At 40.3% G+C, this 19,963-nt stretch overlaps 1 protein-coding gene across 2 annotated transcripts; it reads right to left on the reverse strand.

Annotated features, from left to right (window-relative positions):
• Positions 1-12,068: 12,068 nt before the first annotated feature.
• Positions 12,069-12,855, reverse strand: LOC113470244. 2 transcript variants are annotated; one of them, XM_026828528.1, is made up of 2 exons: positions 12,795-12,855; positions 12,069-12,662 (listed from the first exon to the last, which is right to left on the reverse strand). In XM_026828528.1, the coding sequence occupies exon 2, from the start codon at positions 12,545-12,547 to the stop codon at positions 12,092-12,094; it is 456 nt and encodes a 151-aa protein (XP_026684329.1). In that variant the 5' UTR covers positions 12,548-12,662; positions 12,795-12,855; the 3' UTR covers positions 12,069-12,091. The 2 variants fall into 2 exon arrangements, with proteins under 2 accessions (XP_026684329.1, XP_026684328.1); XM_026828527.1 differs by having other exon boundaries at positions 12,069-12,539; positions 12,672-12,798.
• Positions 12,856-19,963: the final 7,108 nt, after the last annotated feature.

Genomic DNA, 19,963 nt, shown 5'->3' on the forward strand with positions numbered 1-19,963 from the left:
CCTTTCTCACGGGTACAAAAGCCATGATATTCTTCTCCTGCCAGGACCTTTTTTGCTGTTTATTTTTCCTTGTAGTAAGTAGGCATGCTTAACAAATTAAAAAATTTTATTATCCTTTTTTTTTCTTATTATTACTGTATTTTAATAAAATTAGTGGTTGGGTGGAAGAGCTCCGTTAGGAGAATCCTGCCACTATAAATAAAGCGTAAAAAAAAAAAAAAAAATCCATTTCCCGATTTTGAAATTTTGACTCACTGAGTAGTACCTACACTGAAAAGAGGAGTTCTTTTAACTCGCTCACTCACTTTTCTCAGATCCCCAATTGATTTTCATTATAAGCACGTCTTTAACACCTATGAACATCATCAACTTCCTGAACTCCCAAATCAACTTGCTCCTCTGAATTCGTCATTTCCCGAACACAAGCGTTCACCACTAATATCCACGTTTAGAAACATTCTACCTCCCATTCCGTGTTCCGCTTTCGGTAATGAATCTGAAAATACAAAGTTTTTTTGCTTCTTTTATTTATATATCTACTTCATATTAAATACCTACCTAGCTTCGTTTTTTTTATTATTTTATTATATTACATTACCTATTTTTTTTTTACTTTTTGCCCCAGAAGAACGTTGGTACAATATTTCTTTCGTACAAGTAGCTCAGGTATGATAAGCAAAGAAAATACTCTTTCCTGAGTTGCAAAACTGTTTAGGATATACCGAGTAATTCGGGAGTTTGATGAGTTAGCACTCACAGCAGAATCCAATTTTTGAGAGAGAGAAAAAAGAAAATAAAATCGTTTTTATGACGTAAATAACTATTCAATTTTTACTTTCTTTGATAAAATTATTAAATTGTCACTAAAGATACCTACATACCTATCTACTAACGTACTAACTATCTAAATGTTCAAAATTTAAGTGGATCAATAGATCAGTTGCGCTTACTTGGGTGATGTTTCAAAGTCATAGAGCAGGAAAAATGAGGACCAACGGAATTTTTCTTTTTCTTCTACGATTCTACGACTTCTAGATCCCGAGATAAATCGATTTAAAAAATACCGGTAAATCGTGAACTTTGACGTCACGGCATACGCTCCCGTAGGCGATGACGTCACATCAAATGTTCCGAGCAAAGCTCCCTCGCAGGCAACGCATTAATGTGTTTTTGCGCATACGTTTCTGCGCAGTTCTTTCTGCTCCTCCGCTAGCGCGCTTGCATAGTGGCGCTACCTAACAGACGAAAAAAACAACTGCGTAAAGTCTGACGTCACACATATTTGAACTCTTTCATTAGAAAGGAAAATGAAAGTTGAATTTTCGACCTTTTACAGTTATTTTTTCGGAGTTTTGACCTCAGATTTAGATTTTCCCCAACTTTTTACATAGGAATCTACCATTTATTTATAAATTTTACCATTTATTTATAATTTAATGGAGGACATTAAATTTAAACTAAGTTTAAACTCACTTTGTAATCCCGCCCATAAAAGTTGCTCACAAATTAACAAGATTTGTAGCTATACAAACAAACAAACAAACAAACAAAACAACCAACCAACAAAACAAACAGATCTTAAGGTTATGTTTAGTGTCTTTACTCGTATTTTGACTTTTCGACAAATTTTTGGTTATTATTTATTTATTTTCATTTTTGGTCCTTGAGACTTTTCTTTAGTTTTTTGTATCACCCTGTATTTCCGGCAAACATTTATACTCCTTCGTGTTCATCAAGTTCATTTTATATAAATATAAATTATCACAAAATATAAACCTTCTCTCCCGAGCAATAAAATAGACGAGAGTTCCGGAAAAACAGGTGATTTCTCTGATTTGAAATTAGGAACGGTTAACTATAATTACGAGCGGTTATTACTCTTTGTTTTATTTAATATAAACCTTCTCTCCCGAGCAATAAAATAGACGAGAGTTCCGGAAAAACAGGTGATTTCTCTGATTTGAAATTAGGAACGGTTAACCATAATTACGAGCGGTTATTACTCTTTGTTTTATTTAAAAAACCAAAGGGAATAATTTTATTTACTTTATTTATAAGTACATAACTAGTGGGTACATACACTCAAATTGTACAGAACTAGTAAGTTGTACATAACTCATTTTAGGTATCGTAGCATGCCTATCCTCCTCAACAGATGGGCAATAAAACCATCAGTTATTGCCGGTTGCCGGAGACAGCAAACCTATCTACCAATCACTCGAAGCCTCGAAGTTTGTAAGTCAGCTTGTCCATGAAAAACGCCTTATTCTTGTTAAAACATTTTCTGTTTCCTATTTCCTCTGAACTAAAAGGAATCTAACATGACACAGACTTCGTTTCTCATACACACAGATTGTACAGAACTAGTAAGTTGTACATAACTCATTTTAGGTATCGTAGCATGCCTATCCTCCTCAACAGATGGGCAATAAAACCATCACTTATTGCCGGTTGCCGGAGATAGCAAACCTATCTACCAATCACTCGAAGCCAGTTTGTAAGTCAGCTTGTCCATGAAAAACGCCTTATTCTTGTTAAAAACATTTTCGACGACTGTTTCCTATTTCCTCTGTATCGTAGCATGCCTATCCTCCTCTACAGATGGGCAATAAAACCATCAGTTATTGCCGGAGACAGCAAACCTATCTACCAATCACTCGGAGCCAGTTTGTAAGTCAGCTTGTCCATGAAAAACGCCTTATTCTTGTTAAAACATTTTCGACGACTGTTTCCTGTTTCTTCCGAACTAAAAGGAATCTAACATGACACAGACTTCGTTCTCATACACACAGAAACTAGAAGCATTTGTAGAACTGGAGTTAGGAGTCATTATAAAAAGTTTTAATTAAAAGATATATATTCTGAAAAAAAAGAAGGGGGAGAAAATGCTGAAACAAAGAGAAAAGAAAACTAAACACAGACAAGAAAGGGGAGAGGAGGAGAAAAAGAATTAAAAAAGAAACTTTTTTGTTGGGATAGTTTTCTTTTTTTTCTGAGCCAGCACAGTAGGTAAATGTTTAGAGTGACTCATCCGTACATCAGTTCGAGTCCAGCCCGGGGCGAACTTTATGTTGAACATTTAAGGTTCGCTTTTGGAACGACTAGCTTTCACCTATCCTGTCCGTTTCTCTTTGATTTTGGGACTTTAAAAGCTCCGTTGATACAGTTCCCTCTATAGAAGTCTCTGAAAAAAAGAGTATCTTGAAAGAAAGAAAAAATACTTCGTTTGAAGACCCTACTAGAAGTTTTTCCAAGTTCTTCTCTTCAGTGACCTCGAAGTACCGAAGACACCAACAGATAAATTAAAACAAGAAATGAAATACTCAAGTTTATAGCATGGTCCAAGTGTTTCTCATAGTATGACTCAAGTCCTCCTCAAGACCACTTCACCTGGGTCGTTAACAATTCATTGGGAATTTTTTGTGCTTGGCTAAGGAATAAATTTATTTCCCTCCCCAAATCTGCCCCTAATCCTTCTGCCACCCGTCCCCAATCAGCCTTAAATCTTCTTCCTTCTAATCCTTCCCCAATCTTTACCTTACACCTTCCCTTCTAGGCCTTACCTTCTCAATATTTCCCCCCTCGCCCCAAGTCTCAGAAGATGTAATTTTGTCTCTCCTTTTCCTTTTTAATTCAATTGTAGAGGCTCGGGGACTGCCTCTTCTTTGTGAAAAGGACGTCGGATGCAATAAAATTGATAGGAGAGAAGAAGATTGAGATGTTTGAAAATATACCTCCTCAGAGGAAAAAAAATATTTGTGAAAAAATAAAAAAAGGAGTTTTAAAATGGTTAGTTTGAAGGGTAGAGCGGCTGCCTGTCTGCCTTGTAAGCGCTAGGTCGCGGGTTCGATGCCCGCCTGAACAGGTAAGGTTTGTCTTTGATCATCATTCAGCACAAAAGAAATCACAACACAAGTCCGAGTATACCAAAATGTTTTTCACTTCTTTTTCTTATCCTCTTCCCCCTCCTTCTTCTCCTCTTCCTCCTAACATTTTCTCCTCCTCTTAATTCTCCTGCTCCTCCACTTCTTCCTTCTCCACATCTTTCTCCTTTTCCTCCCTTTCCTCCTCCCCCTCTTCTTCTTCCTCCTCTTTTTCTTCTTCTTCTTCCTCTTCCTCCTCCTCTTCTTCTTCTTGTTCTTCCTCTTCTTCTTCCTCCTCCTCCTCCTCTTCTCATCCCATCCAGGACTAAGTCAATATTGAGTCAGTCACTTAACGTGATGGATGAGGAGGTAGATGAGTTATGTAAATTACATCCTGGTCGAAATGTCAATACTCATAATAATGGGGGAGTTTATGTGTGTGTGAAAATGGTCAGTGGGGAATTACGTGAGAATTCACATTTGCCTAAGCAAAAAAAAAGTATAGTTAGTTTCGGAATAAGTAGTGTCCGTTTGTCCCATTATGGGGAAATTTGGAAAAATGTTCAAACCATTAAGAAAGTTGTGGGCACTTGATTTATTTTGGGAGGAACGACTTGGCGGGGTCTTTTTTATGCCACGAAGTGGAATTTTTTGGGGGTCTAAAAGAGAGGAGTGTTGATTGTAAAGCATCATGGCAGAGATCACTGGCTTACTACAGTATAGCGGAGCTATACTAGTAATGAAAGTATTGCAATCGGTCCAAATTTTTTTTGCATGTTACTGGGCAGCTCTCTCTGGTGACAGGATTTCACTGTTCATCAAAACCAAAAGCTCAGTCAGTACTGGGTTCAGCCTCCACTGATCTCGGCCAGAGGAAGCAATGAAATATTTCTATTTAATTAGGTGCTGCAGAACTAATTAAATCATATTTTGCAAGAATTTTCGCACACGCCATTTTCGTTTCAATTTGCATAGCGGGGTGAAAATTAACTACCTGGGTCTCTAAACACTCACACGTAGCACATAAACTATAGATCAAACACATTAGGGATGGGGCAGGAACATAGGAGGGAGAACAAGTTGGAAATTTAATGGGACGAGGTGTAAACAGCTTGTAAGTTTCGTTTTACGAAGACTTTCATTTTGATTTACGTGGATTTGCAAAGGTCCCATTGATTTAGGCAAATTGTTTGCAAAACGACAATAATGGCACTAAATCAAAGGCCTCCGTTTAGTATTCAAGGTGTCATCACTAGATTATAACATAGTAAAGTTAAGGTTGCATGAAAGAGAGGAGTGGAAATCCTGAAATTGATGTTGTTTCTTAGGAGAAAGACCGCCTTAACATAATAGGGTTGTGTCGGGTCTTGGCAAGATATGTGTTGCAGGATTCTTCTGCAAATGAAGAAGCTGTTTGTCCTTCAACTGTTTACACGGGTTTCTCAAGGTATGCTCAGCTCTTGCCCAAACACTTTTCACTCGCCAACGAGTTAACTTTACATGGCGATTTTTTGGGCCCAAAGGCGGTCTCAACACCTGCCCGTCGGGCTCACAAATAGGCCCAAACCTGCCCAACTTAATTCAGAGCCAACTGAATGCCCAAGGCAGTCTCTGCCATTGCACAGCGCATAGTTTTACGACTTCTGAAGAATGGATCTCATTCTTCTGGCCTAATTAGGAAATCGTCTTCCATGGTAGCTTTCAGCGAACCAGGTATAGACCAGGCAAGGTCTCACTTGACGTTCCGCGAACGACTCTTATATTAAGCCAAGTTTAAAACTGGCCCTGTCTCTGGTGGATTGGTTTGTTTGGATAAGGTGACGCATTCCTCAACGCCATTTTGTCTGAAACAGAAGAAAGAGTTCGGAGAAATTAGCACTAGTCAAAAGGAATTGAGGACTGGTTGAAATCCCATTGAAAAAGCGAGGTGGCATGATGATCTCAAAAACCCCCCTCCTAAAGAATCCCAATATTACAAGTATAGTCTCGGTCCTTTATTGAGTTTTATACTGTTACTGTGGGTCATTTAATTCGCGGTCTCAACACCTGCCCGTCGGGCTCACAAATAGGCCCAAACCTGCCCAACTTAATTCAGAGCCAACTGAATGCCCAAGGCAGTCTTTGCCATCGCACAGCGCATAGTGTTACGACTTCTGAAGGATGGATCTCATTCTTATGACCTAATTAGGAAATCGTCTTCCATGGTAGCTTTCAGCGAACCAGGTATAGACCAGGCAAGGTCTCACTTGACGTACCGCGAACGACTCTTATATTAGGCCGAGTTTAAAACTGGCCTTGTTTCTGGTTGATTGGTTTGTTTGGATAAGGTGACGCATTCCTCAACGCCATTTTGTCTGAAACAGAAGAAAGAGTCCGGAGAAATTAGCACTAGTCAAAAGAAATTGAGGACTGGTTGAAATCCCATTGAAAAAGCGAGGTGGCATGATGATCTGAAAACCCCTCTCCTAAAGAATCCCAATATTACGAGTGTAGTCTCGGTCCTTTATTGAGTTTTATACTGTTACTGTGGGTTATTTAATTGCATTGCATTAACGAGAGTACCACTAACTTATATCAACAAGGAATTTTCAATTTAATTTCCATTATTTTAATCTATCAACGAACTGGGACCTTCTGGGAAGAATCCCATTTCAGCGCCATTAGATGTTGACATCCGAAACAATATCTAAATTCGAGATAGTGCAAGCGGCAAGCTAGCACCTCACATAAACAGTTCCCTACGCAGAAGACATTCCAGCGAAAAATTACAACATGTTCTCGATCATAAACATTAACAAATACATAAACATGAAAGCACAAAACGTATGAAATAAAAAGGAAACGAGCATGGCGCCTAGAGGAAACGACAAGAAGGGATGATCTGAAAACCCCTCTCCTAAAGAATCCCAATATTACGAGTGTAGTCTCGGTCCTTTATTGAGTTTTATACTGTTACTGTGGGTCATTTACTTCCATTGTATTAACGAGAGTACCACTAACTTATATCAACAAGGAATTTTCAATTTAATTTCCATTATTTTAATCTATCAACGAACTGGGACCTTCTGGGAAGAATCCCATTTCAGCGCCATTAGATGTTGACATCCGAAACAATATCTAAATTCGAGATAGTGCAAGCGGCAAGCTAGCACCTCACATAAACAGTTCCCTACGCAGAAGACATTCCAGCGAGAAATTACAACATGTTCTCGATCATAAACATTAACAAATACATAAACATGAAAGCACACAACGTATGAAATAAAAAGGAAACGAGCATGGCGCCTAGAGGAAACGACAAGAAGGAAAAAAAAGAAATATGAACAGATAAAAATGAGAAAACAGAGAAATGCCAGAAAGTTTTCATTCACAAACTCTACATAAATACCGATGAATATGTTTGTATTCATGTTTATGTTACCATACATGTGCATAACCAAAAGAAGAACATCTACACAATTTAGGAACTTTTTAAATCTTTTAATACATCTTTGATAAAGCTAGTTTGTATATAAACATGGATATCTAATTTTGCCCTAATGTCATAAGAAGAACATCTACACAATTTAGGAACTTTTTAAATCTTTTAATACATCTTTGATAAAGCTAGTTTGTATAAACATGGATATCTAATTTTGCCCTAATGTCATCATTGCTGGACAGGAAGAAGAGTTTTTGTTATTAGGTCATAACTTGTCTAAATATTACGTTGGAAAGAAGAGATAAAGAAGGGAAAGGGCAAGCATAAGGTAGGAAATGAAATGCATTCTGCATCCTAGCATTCCTAGGATCCTGAGTACGAAGACAACGTATCTTCTGACTGACTTTGTGACGGTTCAGCATGGAGCCGGGAAAAAACTTCCGGATGGGAATTGACCCCAGATCTTCTGATGTGCAAGTCTAAGGTCTGATTTTCATTCCGACATGGGTGCGATGCGAACCCGACGTGAAGTGACGCGTGTTTTTCATTCCACTTCCCCTACTTTAGCGTCAACGCTGCGTGTTAAATCCCTGATGCGAGTCTCGAGTAGCTTCAGGTTCCGCCATATTGATGTCGTTATGTATGTTGAATTTCCACATTTTACCCCCACTCCTGACGCAGAGTGAACGTCAAGTTGACGCCGCATCGATGCGGCGTAGGAATGAAAAACAGACCTCTAATACTTGGCCGTGGAGATTGCTCCATATTCAGGTAGGTGTGAGCCAAAGACAGGGTTTTCAGGTGTTGGGGCGAGACATTGGACGGACGCGGCGGACAAAAGCCCACACAGGGCTGACAGAGCGAAGTGTAAATACTAAAGTCCCATTGTCCCGAAATCAAAGTGAGGAGGACGGGATAGGAGAAAGCAAGCCATTCTGACAACGAACCTCATCTGTTTAGATGAGGTTCGTTTCCCAGCACCTAAATGGGAAGTATTGTGTCTCTTCTCGCCCATCTGATGAGAGGCATACTACGGGATGGGCATGCTACGACACAGACCACAAGCGTCCAAACCACAAGCATCCAATGTAGCAGTTGTTTCATCGCTAAGAAATAAAAACGGCGGTGAAACACTCATCTTTTTTTTTTAAAAAAAAAGTTCGCCCCGAGAGGGAATTAAATCCACGGCCTAGCGCTTACAAGGTAGATATGCTGTCCTCCAAGCTAACTATTAGGCTGGCCGTTCAGTAATTCACGCCAAACCTATTGTGTATTTACGCCGTGAGTAAGGACCAGATGCACAAACAGTAACCATTATTTAGGTCGCGACGTCTTTGTGACTATTACTATTTACTTATGTTACTATTTTCCCATGTATTTACTTCTGTAACCATTACTATGTATTTAGTTTAGTAACCATTACTATACGGAATTACGGATGTCTAAGGTCGCGTCTTTACGACGTACAACTTCCTGGGGGTACGGGTGACTACATAATAGATAGCGGCAGAGCTCTAGGTAGACAACATGGTCGGAATACGAAAGCTGCTACCCGAGCCTATTGACAAAAACAAAGGCCAGGAGAGTTTCATAAGGTGGGGGAAAAGTTCGATAGCACTTTTCTGTGTTGGTAAGACAAGAAACTGATATGAAAGCTCTTGAAATTTCAATGTCTTGTTCTTCTCCCCCGACTTTCTTTTTAGTTGCAGCGTTCTCCTAAAGGAGCTCTTTTACAAAACCACTCATTATCGCTTGGTGGACAAGTAATTTATAAACTTCACAGTAATTTTTCCCATCCCGTAGTATGTCTCTCATCAGATGGGCGATAAGAGACTTCTCATTTACATAGGTGCGGGGTCAACACTTTCTCCCCCGACTTTTTTTTTTTTTTTTAGTTGCAGCGTTCTCTTAAAGGAGCTCTTTTACACAACCACTCATTATCGCTTGGTGGACAAGTAATTTATAAACTTCACAGTAATTTTTCCCATCCCGTAGTATGTTTCTCATCAGATGGGCGATAAGAGACTTCTCATTTAGGTGCTGGGTCAACACGAGAACACCAGAAAGGTGAGTTGAAATATTTGCGATCGGAAAACGAATGCAATTTTTTGTCGATGGTAGGATTCGAACCCGGGACCTTCTGCATGGCAAGAAAGCGCGTTATCACTGGGCTGCGATCCAAATGAAAGTGCCATTATAACGGTTGACTGTCGAATATAATTATCTGACGTTTCCAAGCTTTGTCGACAGCGTGTAGACGTGAAAAGTTCAAAATGCATGACATAACATTGCCGATAGACAAAACAAGGAGTTGTTCTTCTATCAGGACCAAAGTCTATTATTTTGCATTTTGCATTCTCGTGCAGTCGTTGGCCATTAATTTCTTTTCGGCGTAGTCTCCTCCTCCTCCTCCTCTTTAACTTTTAGAACCCGGGACCTTCTGCATGGCAAGAAAGCGCGTTATCACTGGGCTGCGATCCAAATGAAAGTGCCATTATAACGGTTGACTGTCGATGTCGAACATAATTATCTGACGTTTCCAAACTTTGTCGACAGCGTGTAGACGTGAAAAGTTCAAAATGCATGACATAACATTGCCGATAGACAAACAAGGAGTTGTTCTTCTATCAGGACCAAAAGTCTATTATTTTGCATTTTGCATTCTCGTGCAGTCGTTGGCCATTAATTTCTTTTCGGCGTAGTCTCCTCCTCCTCATCTTTCATCTTCTTTAACTTTTGTTTTTTTCTTCTTCTTCTTCTTCTTCTTCTTCTTCTTCTTCTTCTTTTTTTTTTTCTCCTCCTTCTCCTCCTTCCCCTTCTTCTTCTTCCTGTTCTTCTTCTCCCCTTCCTCCTCCCCAACTCCTTCTTCTCCTTTATCTTATTTTACTTTTATTTCTTTTGAGAAGACACAAGAGAGAAGAGGAGAGAAAGACAGGGTACAACCAAAGTCTATTATTTTGCATTTTGCATTCTCGTGCAGTCGTTGGCCATTAATTTCTTTTCGGCGTAGTCTCCTCCTCCTCCTCCTCCTCCTCTTTAACTTTTATTTCTTCTTCTTCTTCTTCTCCTTCTTCTCCTTCTTCTTCTTCTTCTCCTCCTCCTCCTCCTCCTCCTCCTCTTTCTTCTTCTTCTTCTTCTTCTTCTTCTTCTTCTTCTTCTTCTTCTTCTTCTTCTCCTTCTTCTTCTTCTTCTTCTTCTTCTTCTCCTCCTCCTCCTCCTCTTCCTCCTCTTCCTCCTCTTCTTCTCCCCTTCCTCCTCCCCATCTCCTTCTTCTCCTTTATCTTATTTTACTTTTATTTCTTTTGAGAAGACACAAGAGAAGAGGAGAGAAAGACAGGGTACAAATAAAAAGTGAAGACGTAGGGAAATTTAAAGTGAACACACTTTCCAGTAGGGAGGGAAAAGAAGGAGGAAGAAAAAAGAGGAAGAGGGGAAGGAGAAAGAGGACAAGAAGGATAAGTTGTTTTTATTAATATAAATGTGTCTTCTGTACGTATATTAGCCAGGCTATATGGTCCTGTGCCAAAACAAGCGGAATCACAAATATGGGTTAAGATGTTCATTATGTTTGCTAGAATAACCTGGTTACTTGTTATACTTGGCGTGTCATTTTCCCGTTATTGAATTTCCCACGAAACCAGAAAGTAGTACCTAGCTACCTAGTTGGTACTGGTTGATCTTTCTTTTTCCATAATAGCCATACAAGAATCATTTGAGAACAGACTTGAACCCACGCCTCTGTACGTATATTAGCCAGGCTATATGGTCCTGTGCCAAAACAAGCGGAATCACATTAACATGTTCATTATGTTTGCTAGAATAACCTGGTTACTTGTTATACTTGGCGTGTCTTTTTCTCGTTATTGAATTTCCCACGAAACCAGAAAGTAGTACCTAGCTACCTAGTTGATACTGGTTGATCTTTCTTTTTCCATAATAGCCATACAAGAATCATTTGAGAACAGACTGGAACCCACGCCGTCCCGTTTACCGAGCAAGCGTCTTGACCACAACATCACTGTGGGGACTGAGGGGGATTGATGGTCTTCGGCCGGAAAGTTGTAAAGCTTCCCGGCTCGGTCGTCCTTACTTACTTACTTTTCGTGTCCTCTTCTTTCTCATCAAATCTTTCTTCCCCAGTAATTTGAGACGTAAATTGCCCTCTCATTTGCTGCAAGGAGATCTGCGTGAGTGCATGTCATCTCCATTTGGCCGCATACCAGGAGATGTTCATGCGTCTGCTCACTGCCGCATCCGTAATCATATTTTGCAAGAATTTTCGCACACGCCATTTTCGTTTCAATTTGCATAGCGGGGTGAAAATTAACTACCTGGGTCTCTAAACATTCACACGTAGCACATAAACTATAGATCAAACACATAAGGGATGGGGCAGGAACATAGGAGAGAGAACAAGTTGGAAATTTAATGGGACGAGGTGGTAAACAGCTTGTACGTTTCGTTTTACGAAGACTTTCATTTTGATTTACGTGGATTTGCAAAGGTCCCATTGATTTAGGCAAATTGTTTGCCAAAAAGGCAATAATGGCACTAAATCAAAGGCCTCCGTTTAGTATTCGAGGTGTCATCACTAGATTATAACATAGTAAAGTTAAGGTTGCATGAAAAAGAGGAGACTCGCCACGAATACTATAAAGTCGGGGTGAAAGCCAAATTCCGCCAATTTCGATAGCAGAACATCATGAGAGAGTTTGTCGTAAGCACGAAATATATCGGTGTAGATCGGTGTTTTTAGATCAATTTTAAACGGACATGCAAAAAGAAGTAAAATTCGAGTCGGATGATATTAAGTATCCGAAAAGCATATAATGGTAAGCAATAATGTCAAGAAGAGAGGGATGCAAACAAACCACTTACCAACAATGAGCTTATTCCCTCCTCCTCCTCCTCCTCCTCCTCCTCCTCCAGTTTCCTCCACCTTCTCCTGCACGGCACCTCCCTTCTTCCCCGCCTTCGCAGTCACGGGGGGCGTGGTCTCTTCAGTGCCCGCCCCCTGGGATCCCGATGGCTCCTCCTCATTGGTGTTCAAACAGAGCAGGTCATTGGCGGAGATGTTGGCGTTGTTGATGATGTAGTTGAACTTGAGCGGGGCATCCTTCGAGGACGAGAAGAGATTGATGAGGTTGAAGTTGGAGATGGGGATGAGGATTTTGGTTTTCGACGAAAGGCTGTCCGACGACACGATCTCGGCGTTTTTCTTCGACTTGGGAGGCGCATTGTTGTTGTCTTCCGAGATATTCATTTCATTCTCCAATGACGGCGAAAGGTTCCGAGGTTTGTCCCGTTCGGGTTGTGTCGCAGTGTAATAGTCCTAAACAAAAATGGACGTGGCACACTAGGGATGAAGAAGAGACCGCCTTTCCGAGATATTCATTTCATTCTCCAATGACGGCGAAAGGTTCCGAGGTTTGTCCCGTTCGGGTTGTGTCGCAGTGTAATAGTCCTAAAGAAAAATGGACGTGGCACACAAGGGATCAAGAAGAGACTGCCTTAACATAATAGGGTTATGTCGGGTCTTGGCAAGATATGTGTTGCGGGATTCTTCTGCAAATGAAGAAGCTGTTTGTCCTCCAACTGTTTACACGGGTTTCTCAAGGTATGCTCAGCTCTTGCCCAAACACTTTTCAATCGCCAACGAGTTAACTTTACATGGCGATTTTTTGGGCGCAAAGGCGGTCTCAACACCTGCCCGTCGGGCTCACAAATAGGCCCAAACCTGCCCAACTCAATTCAAAGCCAAGTGAATGCCCAAGGCAGTCTCTGCCATTGCACAGCGCATAGTTTTACGACTTCTGAAGGATGGATCTCATTCTTCTGGCCTAATTAGGAAATCGTCTTCCATGGTAGCTTTCAGCGAACCAGGTATAGACCAGGCAAGGTCTCACTTGACGTTCCGCGAACGACTCTTATATTAGGCCGAGTTTAAAACTGGCCCTGTCTCTGGTTGATTGGTTTGTTTGGATAAGGTGACGCATTCCTCAACGCCATTTTGTCTGCAACAGAAGAAAGAGTTCCTATATTTTTTGACATCATAATTCACCCCCTTCAGGTTACACTCAATCCAAGACAATGTGGGGAAATTCAATTTGTATGACTTTTTTTACGATATTTCTTTTTTTATGTATTTTGTATTTATTTTATTTCTGTGTTCATGTACAAAAACGTATTTTTCAACTCGTCGAAATGATGTGCCTTGCAATTCAGTCCCCTGATGACAGGAGAACAGGAAATGAATGCCTGTGGGACGCCCCCAGAGTCCACTCAGCCTTCTGAAGACAACTAACTGAGGAGTTGGTTTGAATTCTAGTGAAACAAAAGCGAGTTGGAATAGGGAGCTTAGAATAGGCTGTTCTCAAATTCAATGAAAATTCCGGATGGTTATAAAGATTCTAGAATAAGTTCTTAGCTGCTGAATAGATTACTAGCTTTTAATATTTATTTTATTTCTGTTTTCGTGTACAGAAACGTATTTCTCAACTTGTCAAAATGATGTGCCTTGCAATTCAGTCCCCTGATGACAGGAGAACAGGAGATGAATGCCCGTGGCACTCCTTCAGAGTCCACTCAGCCTTCTGAAGACAACTAACTGAGGAGTTGGTTTGAATTCTAGTGAAACAAAAGCGAGTTCGAATAGAGAGCTTAGAATAGGCTGTTCTCAAATTCAATGAAAATTCCAGGTGGTTATAAAGATTCTAGAATAAGTTCTTAGCTGCTGAATAGATTACTAGCTTTTAAACGCGACGAAATACCCAATAACAAAGTTAGCCGTTTTAAGTGAGGTGCTTCACAGAGAAGGAAGGAACTGATGAAAAACAAGGAAGACGACGAAACCTCTTAAAAGGTGAGTCGAAAGCTAAAATGTCTTCAGACCTATGTTAGAGTTCAAATAAAATAAAAACGACGATTGCATTTTTTCCTCTTGACTTGGCCCGGAGGGCGGAGGTCTCCAATACCTAACCCCACCTCTAACCCTACATAACCCCTATAGCTTTTAAACGCGACGAAATACCCAATAACAAAGTTAGCCGTTTTAAGTGAGGTGCTTCACAGAGAAGGAAGGAACTGATGAAAAAAGGAAGACGACGAAACCTCTTAAAAGGTGAGTCGAAAGCTAAAATGTCTTCAGACCTATGTTACAGTTCAAATAAAATAAAAACGACGATTGCATTTTTTCCTCTTGACTTGGCCCGGGGGGCGGAGTAGGTCTCCCAGGAAGAAGAGTTTTTGTTATTAGGTCATAACTTGTCTAAATATTACGTTGGAAAGAAGAGATAAAGAAGGGAAAGGGCAAGCATAAAGTAGGAACTGAAATGCATTCTGCATCCTAGCATTCCTAGGATCCTGGGTACGAAGACAACATATCTTCTAAATGACTTTGTGAAGGTTCAGCATGGAGCCGGGAAAAAACTTCCGGATGGGAATTGAACCCAGATCTTCCAATGTGCAAGTCTAATACTCGGCCGTGGAGATTGCTCCATATTCAGGTAGGTGTGAGCCAAAGACAGGGTTTTCAGGTGTTGGGGCGAGACATTGGACGGGCGCGGCGGACAAAAGCCCACACAGGGCTGACAGAGCGAACTGTAAATACTAAAGTCCCGCATTGTCCCGGAATCAAAGTGAGGAGGACGGGATAGGAGAAAGCAAGCCATTCTGAGAACGAACCTCATCTGTTTAGATCAAAGTTCACCCCGAGAGGGAATTGAATCCACGGCCTAGCGCTTACAAGGTAGATATGCTGCCCTCCACTCCAAGCTAACTAGACTGGCCGTTCAGTAATTCACGCCAAACCTATTGTGTATTTACGCCGTGAGTAAGGACCAGATGCACTAACAGTAACCATTATTTAGGTCGCGACGTCTTTGTGACTATTACTATTTACTTATGTTACTATTTTCCCATGTATTTACTTCTGTAACCATTACTATGTATTTAGTTTAGTAACCATTACTATACGGAATTACGGATGTCTAAGGTCGCGTCTTTACGACGTACAACTTCCTGGGGGTACGGGTGACTACATAATAGATAGTGGCAGAGCTCTAGGTAGACAACATGGTCGGAATACGAAAGCTGCTACCCGAGCCTATTGACAAAAACAAAGGCCAGGAGAGTTTCATAGGGTGGGGGAAAATTTCGATAGCACTTTTCTGTGTTGGTAAGACAAGAAACTGATATGAAAGCTCTTGAAATTTCAATGTCTTGTTTGCCAGCCTAGTTAGCTTAGTTGGTAGTGCGTCTGCCTTGTAAGCGCTATGCCGTGGGTTCGATTCCCGCCCGGGGCGGATTTTATCCTGATGGGATAATGTTCGTTCTCGGAACGGCTGGCTTTCTCCTATCCTGTCTTCCTTCTCTCTTCGATTTCGGGACGATAAGACCATAGCAGTTACAGTTCCCTCTGTCAAACCTCTTTAAAAAAAAAAAAAATGTCTTGTTTTTCTACCCCCGACTTTTTTGTTTTGTTTTAGTTGCAGCGTTCTCTAAGGAGACCTCTTTTACACAACCACTCATTATCGCTTGGTGGACAAGTAATTTATAAACTTCACCAGTAATTTTCCCATCCCGTAGTATGTCTCATCAATCAAGATGGGCGATAAAAGACTCTCAATTTAGGTGCTGGGTCAACCACGAGAACACCAGAAAGGTGAGGTTGAAATATTTCGATCGCGGAAACCACGGAATGCAGATTTTTTGTCATGGTAGGATTCGAACCGGGACCTTCTGCCATGGCAAAGAAAGACGCGTTAATCACTGGGCTGCGATCCAAATGAAAGTGCCCATTATAACGGGCTTGACTGTCGATGTCGAACATAATTTCTGACGTTTCCAAACTTTGTCCGACCAGCGTGTACACCGTGAAAAGTTCCAAAATGCATGACATAAAACATTGCCGACTCAGACCAAAACAAGGAGTTCGCGGTTCTTCTATCAGGACCAAAAGTCTATCTATTTTTGCATTTGCATTCCTCGTGCAGGTCGCGTTGGCCATTAATTTCTGTTTCGGCGTAGTCTCCTCCTCCTCATCTTTCATCTTCTTACTTTTGTTTTTTCTTCTTCTTCTTTCTTCTTCTTCTTCTTCTTCTTCTTCTTTTCTTTTTCTCCTCCTTCTCCTCCTTTCCTTCTTCTTCTTCTCTCCTCTTCCTTCCCTTCCTCCTCCCAACATCACCCTTCTTTCTCCTTTATCTTATTTTACGACTTTTATTTCTTTTGAGAAGACACAAAGAGAAGAGAAGAGAAAGACAGGGTACAAAAAAAAGTAGAAGACGTAGGGAAATTTAAAGTGAACACACTTTCCAGTAGGAGGGACGGAGAGAAAGAAGAAGCGCTCAGAGAGAAGAGAGAGAAAGCGAGGGAAGGGAGAGAAAGAGGACAAGAAGGATAAGTTGTTTTTATTAATATAAATGTGTCTTCTGTACGTATATTAGCCAGGCTATATGGTCCTGTGCCAAAACAAGCGGAATCACATTAACATGTTCATTATGTTTGCTAGAATAACCAGGTTACTTGTTATACTTGGCGTGTCTTTTTCTCGTTATTGAATTTCCCACGAAATCAGAAAGTAGAACCTGGCTACCTAGTTGGTACTGGTTGATCTTTCTTTTTCCATAATAGCCATACAAGAATCATTTGAGAACAGACTGAAACCCACGCCCTCCCGTTTACCGAGCAAGTGTCTTGACCACAACATCACTGGGGACTGAGGGGGATTGATGGTCTTCGGCCGGAAAGTTGTAAAGCTTCCCGGGTCGTCCTGGGGCGCAGACCCAACCATCGTGAGGACGTTGACTGATCTGCTGTCACTGCTACAACAACAACATCACCGAGAAAGGTGGTTTTCCTGGTATACCTTTGTGTCTAAAAACTCTTTTAAAGCAACAATCCAAAAAAGCAATGCAACATTGAACTTTTTGGGGTTCTAAATCCAAAGAAAAAAGGCCCATCGTGAGGACGTTGACTGATCTGCTGTCACTGCTACAACAACAACATCACCGAGAAAGGTGGTTTTCCTGGTATACCTTTGTGTCTATAAACTCTTTTAAAGCAACAATCCAAAAAAGCAATGGAACATTGAATTTTTGGGGTTCTAAATCCAAAGAAAAAAGGCCTATATTTTTTGACATCATAATTCACCCCCTTCAGGTTACACTCAATCCAAGACAATGTGGGGAAATTCAATTTGTATGACTTTTTTACGATATTTCTTTTTTTATGTATTTTGTATTTATTTTATGTCTGTTTTCATGTACAGAAACGTATTTCTCAACTCGTCAAAATGATGTGCCTAGCAATTCAGTCCCCTGATGACAGGAGAACAGGAGATGAATGCCTGTGGGACACCCCCAGAGTCCACTCAGCCTTCTGAAGACAACTAACTGAGGAGTTGGTTTGAATTCTAGTGAAGCAAAAGCGAGTTGGAATAGGACTAACTGAGGAGTTGGTTTGAATTCTAGTGAAACAAAAGCGAGTTGGAATAGGGAGCTTAGAATAGGCTGTTCTCAAATTCAATGAAAATTCCGGATGGTTATAAAGATTCTAGAATAAGTTCTTAGCTGCTGAATAGATTACTAGCTTTTAAACGCGACGAAATACCCAATAACAAAGTTAGCCGTTTTAAGTGAGGTGCTTCACAGAGAAGGAAGGAACTGATGAAAAACAAGGAAGACGACGAAACCTCTTAAAAGGTGAGTCGAAAGCAAAAATGTCTTCAGACCTATGTTACAGTTCAAATACAAGGAAGACGACGAAACCTCTTAAAAGGTGAGTCGAAAGCAAAAATGTCTTCAGACCTATGTTACAGTTCAAATAAAATAAAAACGACGAATGCATTTTTTCCTCTTGACTTGGCCCGGAGGGCGGAGGTCTTCAATACCTAACCCCACCTCTAACCCTACATAACCCCTAACCCTGTGGACACTCTGCAGCTGACACAAGTGCGTGAATATCTACATTCACGTCTTCGGTACACAAACGTAGAAGGTGTGATTTTCGTTCACTTTTTTTAGGCGGGCCTTCGCGGGCCGCGGGTTGGACAAGCCTGCCTTAGATACATACCTCAACCCTATACCCTCTCTCCCTGTCTCTACAATGAGGTTTCCCATACCAATGAGATTTTTCAGCTTACGTCGGAGAAAAAAAAAGAAAATAGTCCCAAACCTGAGAGAGGGATGGGGGGGAAGAGGAGGAGGAGAAGGAGGAGGAGAAGGAGGAGGAGGAGGAAGAGGAGGAGGAAGAGGAGAGAGGGAGAGGAGAGAGGACGAGGAGAGAGGAAAAGGGATAGGAAGAGGGAGGGACTGTATTATTTACTCTCAATTCAAGAGAGACAAAAGAACGCGGAGGAGAGGGAGGGAGAAAGATGAGGATATAGAGAAAGAGGCGGTGGAAGAGAGAAAGGTAGGAGAGAAAGAGGAAGGGAGAGAAGGAAGAGAGAAATGAGGGACAGAAATAGGAAGGAGAGTGAGAGACATGGAGAGAGAGGAGAAGGAAGGGTACTGGGGAGAGAGAAAACGAGTAAAGGGGGAAAAAAAGGGCATAGGGAGAGAGAAAGAATAGAAGGGAGAAACACATAGGTAATTCAAATCATTGTCAAGAAGGTAATATTAAATTGCGAGCGAAATTTTCAGGGAGAAGGGAAGATTTGACACTTCTTGTGAATCAAAATGCCACCTCTGGAAAAACTTCAAAAAAATTCTTACTAAGAATATCCATTTTGAATTTATGACCTATCTTCCAAAACGTCTTATTGAGCTTGAAAATAAAAAAAATTATAGAAGCTACATATGTATGTTAATGTTGGAAATAGCAAGGTTCTAAAATTCCTAATAACGGCTAATAAATTTTCCAACTAGGAAAAAAAAATCACTCTTAATTCTTAATATTAAGAATTTTAGGGTTAAATAGGTGTAGGGGCAAACAGCCCAAAAAGTCGGGTTGAGCTTATACGAATCTACGAATAACTAGGAAGCCACATTACATATCTACATATATCTACCTAATATATGGACAACAAACTGAGTTGAAACTTAGATGAACCAACTCAACCATCGTGTTATCAAGCTCCCTAGATCAACACGAGTTTAAAATCATGCAAAAATATTTATCGAACCCGGATCTCTGACCACTGGGTCACACAGGTTACTAACGTGAGCAAATTTCATACCCTCAACCCTAAAATCATGGAACACAAATAAAAAAGTACAAACGGATGTGAAATACAAACATAAAATATTTCGGCAAGAAAAAATAAATAATAATAATAATAATAATAATAAGTTTATTCTTTCTTTACAATATTCTTTACATGATTAATCTTCAACATCCCTGTAAGTACTTCTGTACTTTTAGGGACCATAACTTCTTATTATTCTTGATTTAGTTCATTTTTCTAGTGACGTAGCTTCTTCTTTGGTTCATCTGGTTATTTTCAGCTCAACTTCTATATTTCATTACTTCTTAAATAAAAATCTTTAATACTCTTTTTCATATTTCTTTCGTTATCTAATTCTTTCATATCTTCGGGTAATTCATTCAATAATCTAGGTATTTGATAGTAATCTCGTTCATGATTCACGTGACGTGAAAGTAGTGTGACTGTCCTGAACGAAATTGGTGATTCTCATGATTTTTTTTTATTATCTCAGAAAAAACTATGAAAATTAAAAAA

The sequence above is a fragment of the Diaphorina citri genome, unplaced genomic scaffold (genome assembly GCF_000475195.1).
Source record: "Diaphorina citri unplaced genomic scaffold, Diaci psyllid genome assembly version 1.1 scaffold1463, whole genome shotgun sequence".
Lineage (NCBI taxonomy): Eukaryota > Metazoa > Arthropoda > Insecta > Hemiptera > Psyllidae > Diaphorina > Diaphorina citri.

Bases quoted from the DNA above. Each gene is read 5' to 3' on its own strand.
- LOC113470244 (XM_026828528.1), bottom strand. From the start codon at position 12,547: ATGAATATCTCGGAAGACAACAACAATGCGCCTCCCAAGTCGAAGAAA.